Genomic DNA, 7,058 nt, shown 5'->3' with positions numbered 1-7,058 from the left:
TTGAAGTTGTTTTATTTTTCAAAGAAAGCAAACGCCAATTTTATTTTTTGATATGTTGTTAAGCTATAAAAGCACTATATAAACAAATTTTAAAAATTAAAAAACGTTTGGTTCTTCATAGTTAAAAATGGCGCCAAACAAAAGAAGTTTTTCATTTTTTTGACATTTTGAGCTCCGATAGCTCAAAAAATTCAATACAGATTTTAACGAAATTTTGTGATTTATTTGTGACTATAAGGTACTTCTAAAATAACAAAAAATATTTATTTATTTTGCGATAGATTTTGAGCTACGCTGATTTGAAATCGGTGAAATTTTCAAAAAATTCATTTTTTTCTAGATTTTTTGTTCAAAATATCCTTTGATTCGAGACAATAACATTTATTTTTTTTGTTATTACATTGTTTCACTGATATGCACAAAAAATTTCATCAAGATATGTTGGCTAGTTCAAGAGATATAGCGTTCTACGTAGGTACAAGTTTTGAAAAAAATCGCTCAAAAATTTGAGGATGCTGTCACAAAAATCTTCATAACTTGAAAAATAATTGAAATTTTTTTATAAAAATTTTATTTTGTCGATGAAATACATTGAGGTACTTACTGTTCAAATTTTAAAAAAATCGGAGATGGTCGGGCGTGGACTTTTTTTTAAATCGTTCAAGTTGACGGAGAATGACCCATATATATATATATATAATCATTATCATCGGTGTTTGGTTTGTAGGTGTTACCCTGTTATGGAACGCGTGTATTTAGGACTTTTCTAGTGCTTGGTATTTAAAGTTTGTTTATTCCAATCATGCATGTGTATGTCTAATTTTTAAACTTGTAAGGTAGAACAAAGAAGCCTGAAGCCTGAGTGGCGCTCGACAGAAAAGTTTGAAGAATGTGTCTCAGGAAGGGTGTGCACCATAAGAGAAAGGCAAACCTGTGGTCTTATGATTTGTTAAAAATTCTCTTTCAGTTCTAAAAAGATGAGAATAATAGAAAAAAATCAAAGATAATAACAATCAATTAAAATTAATTATATATTGCATTTGACCATTCCATCGGGTATCACAATAATAAAAAGCACCCTTTATACGTTCAATTTCGATAGTGATTCGTTGTAAATAAAAATAAATATTTTGCTCTAAATTTATTAACAAATGTTTAAAAGCGAAATATCGTATTAGAATGAAAATCAATTGAAATGAAAAAACGCTTTTTGGAAAATTTTATTTATTTATTAACAATTACTTCATTCAAAGGAATTACATTTAGATACTTTCTCAACGTTGCATCAATTAAAGATGCATTAGTGTCCAAATGACCTCCACAACCTTTGGACGGGAGTCCATGCCACTGCATGCCCAATATGTGAGATGTCCGCTGGTAGCAAAGGTTAATGTTGGGCAGATAACACAATCCTTCAATTATTAATATACCAGGCTGGGAAAACAAAATATTTGACAAACCAGCTCCGTGTGGAGCTACAATGATAGAGGCAGAACCAAAAATTAACATAGTTTCATTGAGCGATGGGAGTGGGTTGTCTGTGTAGACATGATACGTGAAGCCGTATTCTTGAGCTGTCATATTTAAATAAGAAGATATTTTTTCATGGTGCAGGAAATGCCTTTTTCCAGTTCTTTTAATCAAAATTAATTTATCTCTTGGTTGATAAGTTGACTTAACCAACTTTTTCAAAATGTAGTTTCGAAATTGTCTGTGTAGATACTGCAACTCTATAATGTTAGCGGACCCACATGGCGTTGATCTTGGAACGTAAGCAATATTTGTTCTAATTTTACCGAACACTAATCTAGACTCATTCAAACCTAATATGTTTAATATTTTAACAAATCTTCGGTTTGAATCCATCGACAAAATTTTTATTTGCGGATTCTTTTTTAAAAACGTTACAAACAAAGAAAGTCGTGGTATATCTTCTATCATGCTGTGGAAAAACCCTTCTCCCCAGTACTGAGAAATGAGATAAACTTCGTCGTATTGCGGAAGTTTAAGCAGCTCTGAATAAGATGGTCTATGAATTCCACCCTGATAACAGTCATTTGGTCTTACGTACAAATTTTTACAAAAAACTTGATTAACATTATTGATAATTGCATTAGTGTAAATCTGCATTGGATACAAAACGTCTGGAATTTGGTAAATGTAGTTCAGACTACTAGGAATCATCTTTATGGATCTATTCATGCTGTAAAGTTGAGGGTAGAATTTTACTTGGATTGAAGTAGGTTGAGAGGCCTTTTTCTCATCTGTGTTGCAAGTGAAGTTGTAATAATAACTGTAATCATAGTTGATTGAACCCGAGAACACCCAATTGCAAAACTCTTCTGTTGATGTTAGTCGGTAGTATTTGTTGAGTAACAAAAATCTGTTTGGACAATGAGGCGATGTTCTAGATGTTATTTCTAGACAAGTTTTCTTATAAATTTTTTCAGATATTAAAATTTCGTTACTTGTCCTATTTAATTTTCTCCCAAATTTTTTCGAGTTAATGACATAAAATGGTAAATTATAAACGCAAGAAAAATTGTTTAGTTTATCATAAAACGATTCATCTCCTTCAAACAAATTCTTTATAGTTTCATTCCATATAGTGGAATTTAGTTCCGTGTAGTTCATTTTCAAAATCACGAGCCTCAATAATGACAAGTTTCGGTTCAACTCATAAATACTGTCAATAACATCGCCGTACTCCGTGCGGTAAAACTCGTTAGGTGTTTGTGAAGAAAACTTCAACCAAGTATTAATGTTCAACTTAATTTTTTCAACTTGCTTTTTAAAAAAAAATTTATCATCAAAGTAAAAGCACAAAAGAATAACACAAATTATTAACGCATTGAAAACAAAATTTATTTTCTTCATAGCTGATTGATTCAATTCCAACAAAAAGTTAATTATTTATGTTATTGAACAGTTTCTGTGTTTAAAAAATTTGAATTAATGCGAATAGTAATTACACATGTGAAATTGCATGAACACTATCATCACTTTATATAATATCGGTATATAATATTGGTATGTAATGTTGAGTAAAGCTGGGCGAAATTTGAGTCATTGTACTACTATAGTAATTGGTGGCAAAAATACTTGCAGAGTACAGTACTATATATATATATATATATATGTGTGTGTGTGTGTGTGTGTGTCTGTGTGTGTGTGTGTCTATGTATGTGTGCGCATGCGTGCGTGTGTGTGTGTGTGCGTGCGTGTGATTAAGACTGTCAGAAATGCAATTCTTGATAAAAAACACAGCAAGTTTAATTTTTCGATTATTCTAACGGTTGATCGTAAATCATTCTTAAGTTTCTTGAGTTCAAAACCAAAATTTTTATTTATTGTAAGCATGATAGAACAAAATAGCTTTTTTCGGTATTTCCATATCATCTTCGGTGTACGAATTGTGTATGTGGCCAGATGCTCAAATATATATATATATATATAAATATACAGTGTCTCTACTTTGTTGATTCATTGTTCGTTTAAAGTAAATACTTAACGATCATTTAATTAATTTTACTATCTTCAACTTTGTGCGATATGACACTATTACATGTCATCATTATCGATGATTTCTCTGTTTCTAAATTTATTTCTATAAAGTATTTTAATTGCACGTTGTTGAATATTTGTTATCTGATGTCGTTGTTTTATGAGTATTGATTCGGCTAGTTGTAAATGTAATAATGGTTGTTATTGTAATATAAGATTTCAACATTTTTTTCCAAGATTTGCCTAGTGATTATAGTTTTGTGTTTCTCTTTGATGTGATTCTTTATAGCATCAGTTTGTACGTGCATCGTGAGTCTTCTCAATAGTTTGGTCGTCGTCAAACCAATATATTCGGAATTACGGTACCCACACTCTAATCGTAATCGAATCGAACTTTAGATAATCGTACAATCACTAAAATATATACTGGTGGCGGAATTATAAAATAAAAATAAAATACTGTATCTAAAGTGTATCAGAAATGAGAAAGTAGTTTTTGCATCATGATTTGCTATTTTTTGCTTGAACTTGAAAAAAAATGCCACTAGAATTCGTGCATAGTAAAAAAAGAAAATTAACTGACTCAGGTCACTTGTCTGTGAAAGATGCGGCTATGGAAGAAAAAACTTTCTGAAAATGTGATCATATATATATATATTTACAATATTCTATAAATTTTACCGAATGTTTGGCGTTAATAATATATATACATTAATAAGCGCTAATTAAAATCAAAAAGTTCTCAAAAGCGCTATCTATAGTCAAAGTCAAAAAAGAAAAAAGAACAGTCAATGGCGGTAATAACAAACAAATAATTATTCACTTAACAAAATCAAAAATAAGTAAGTTTTAAGTTTCTTTTTAAAATCATCAAGTTTCAAACCCTTAGTTCTAAAAGATCTCGGTAAGCTGTTCCAAACCATTGGTCCAGATACTGCAAAATCTCTTGATGCTATCTGCAGATTGACATCTGGTACAACCAGCAAAATGCCATCATCTGATCTAAAGTTCATACCACTCATCATTATAGCTTTCTCTTTTATTTTATCTATCAAATAACTTGGTAACAAGCCATGTACAGTTTTATACATTAAAATACATATTTTATATTTAATTCTTTTCTTTATAGTAAGCCAATGAAGGCCCTTAAAAATTGTAGTAACATGGTTAAATTTGAGACCTCCAACAATCAATTTGGCTGCTCTATTCTGAATGGATTGAATTGCAGAAATTGACCTATCTAGCTAACCGTAAAACAGGCCATTGCAATAGTCCAATCGTACAAGAGAATCTGATGGTCTACACAATCGAATGCCGCACTCATATCTAAAAACGTGACTAGAGCCACATGTTGTTTGTCTAAAGCGGCTAACAACTCAGAAAACACATAAAGCAGTGAAGTTTCTGTTGAATGATCGCAGCGATATCCAAATTGGTGAACTGGTAGCAGGTTGTTTACATTCAAATGATTCAAGAGCTGTTTGGCAACCACTCGTTCAAATATCTTGGAAATGAAACAGATGTTGGAAATTGGTCTATAACTAGACAAATCATTTCAATCCATATTCACTTTCTTTAAAACTGGATAAACCATAGCATGCTTACAACCATTAGGAAATGTGTCACTGCTCAGTCTCAGATTTAAGATGCTGGTAAGAAAAACGATGAATAAATGAATATATTTCTTTAAAATATGGGTCGGAAAGACATCTATCATACATTTTTTTGATGGCAAACTGAGTGCAATTTTTTTTAACGTCAGATTCTGTTAAAAGCATAAAGTCAGGAAAAAAACAATTCCCATTGTACTGAGCTTGACAAATAGTCGGACAATTACTCACATTGGTAGACTGTTTAATTTTATTTACTTTATCATTAAAAAACTTTAAAAATTGAGACGAATCTAAACCAACAATTTCACTCAATCACTGACCAATGACCTGATTACAAAGGACTTTATTAATAACATTCCATAGATTTTTAGAAGATCCACTATTATCTGCAACAAGTCTTTTCCAATAACTGTTTCTTTTTTGTGAAAAAAGCCTAGATTTATTTTTCAGAGCTGCTATCCACTAATTTTTACATTTCTCTGTCTGATATTTTCTATAATTCCTTTCTTTCTTACAAGAAAGTCTTTTAAAAGCTCTGCATTCACTATCATACCATGGAGCATTAACATCACATCTGACTTCTGCAAAACGAAGTGGAGCAACTGCATCAGCCAATTTCTTGAGTTCAAAACTCATCATATCAAACTCAATATTAATATTATTGCTTTGGCAAGACCTTGATAATAGAGAAGTCTGTACATACTTAATGAGATTGCTTTCATTTAGGTATATCCAGGATCTAACTTGTTTCTTGACTATTTTGGGGCGCTTATGAATTAATGGTGTATTAACCTGAATTAAACTATGGTCTGAAAAATTCCCACTGGGAAAAATCTTAATATCTGAAATCTGAAAATCTTGAGAACAAATAATCAAATCAAGTATATTTCCATGTTCATGAGTCGGTTCGTCGATCAAAATTTTAATTGAAACATTTTTAATATTTCCGATAAATTTACAGTATGACGATCTTCCTGTTTTTCAAGGTGAATGTTGAAATCACCCAAAAGTATGATATTTAAACTAAAAGAAGTGATATTTTCTAGTAAACATAAAAATTCTTCAAAAATAAATTACTAACTAAAACTGATCCTAGCCTGTAGAGGGCTAATTGAACAAAATCTTTGTTGCTAATAAATAATTTAACAGCAAGTGCCTCAAATGAACTAAATATTGGCAAATCTATTTTCTTAAACTTAAATTCATTACTGAAGTAAATAATTAAACCCCATGGTGAAGATCATTTATCTTCAGAAAATCAACATAATTATATCCTGGTGGCATTGATGATTTAACAGAAATGTTATTCGAAGATCCATGCCAAGTTTCGACTAAAACGAAAATATCTAGCCCATCATGAATCAAATCATGAATCGTATCAGTTTTAGAAATAAATGATAAAATGTTCAATAAACCTAGTGTTAAATTACGATTTATTATGTTGCAGTCTTTATAATTGTTATAATTTATTTCAATAATTTATTCTTGACATATTTTATATTAACATTGGTTTTTTCTGTATTTTTACAATGTTCCATCTCCCTACCTGTCCTCTCACTCTGAACAAAAAATTTTGATTGTTTTCTTCTCGCTCCATAACTTTAGCTTTATCAACAGATGATTTGAATTCCTGCCTCTGATCCTTTGTTAAATCAAAGTTCAGTCCAACATGTGAAAATTATTTTAACGACTTGAATTTATATACATTTCTCATTATTGAGTCTCTTAGTAAAACGCAATCTAACTTTATCAAAATGGGTCTAACGACAATTTCGCATTTCCTTCCCAGTCTCATTATTTTGGTTACATTTTTTTTCAAAAACATTTCCTGTCAAATGCTTTAAAATTTTCAAAACATTGGAACGATCATCTTTACTTTCAGCTAAACGAAACATCAATAATGTGATTTCTGTAATACAAGATGATGTCGTTATCTTGATT

At 30.5% G+C, this 7,058-nt stretch overlaps 1 protein-coding gene across 1 annotated transcript; it reads right to left on the bottom strand.

Annotated features, from left to right (window-relative positions):
* Positions 1-1,224: 1,224 nt before the first annotated feature.
* On the bottom strand, positions 1,225-2,634 carry HELRODRAFT_173602 (hypothetical protein; the record flags this gene model as incomplete). Its single annotated transcript, XM_009020216.1, has 1 exon — positions 1,225-2,634. The coding sequence occupies one exon, from the start codon at positions 2,632-2,634 to the stop codon at positions 1,225-1,227; it is 1,410 nt and encodes a 469-aa protein (XP_009018464.1).
* Positions 2,635-7,058: the final 4,424 nt, after the last annotated feature.

This window comes from Helobdella robusta, assembly GCF_000326865.2.
Source record: "Helobdella robusta unplaced genomic scaffold HELROscaffold_27, whole genome shotgun sequence".
In the NCBI taxonomy this organism is placed as follows: Eukaryota; Metazoa; Annelida; class Clitellata; order Rhynchobdellida; family Glossiphoniidae; genus Helobdella; species Helobdella robusta.
Note: the sequence above shows the minus strand (reverse complement) of the source record. Positions and strands in the feature narration are given on the sequence as shown.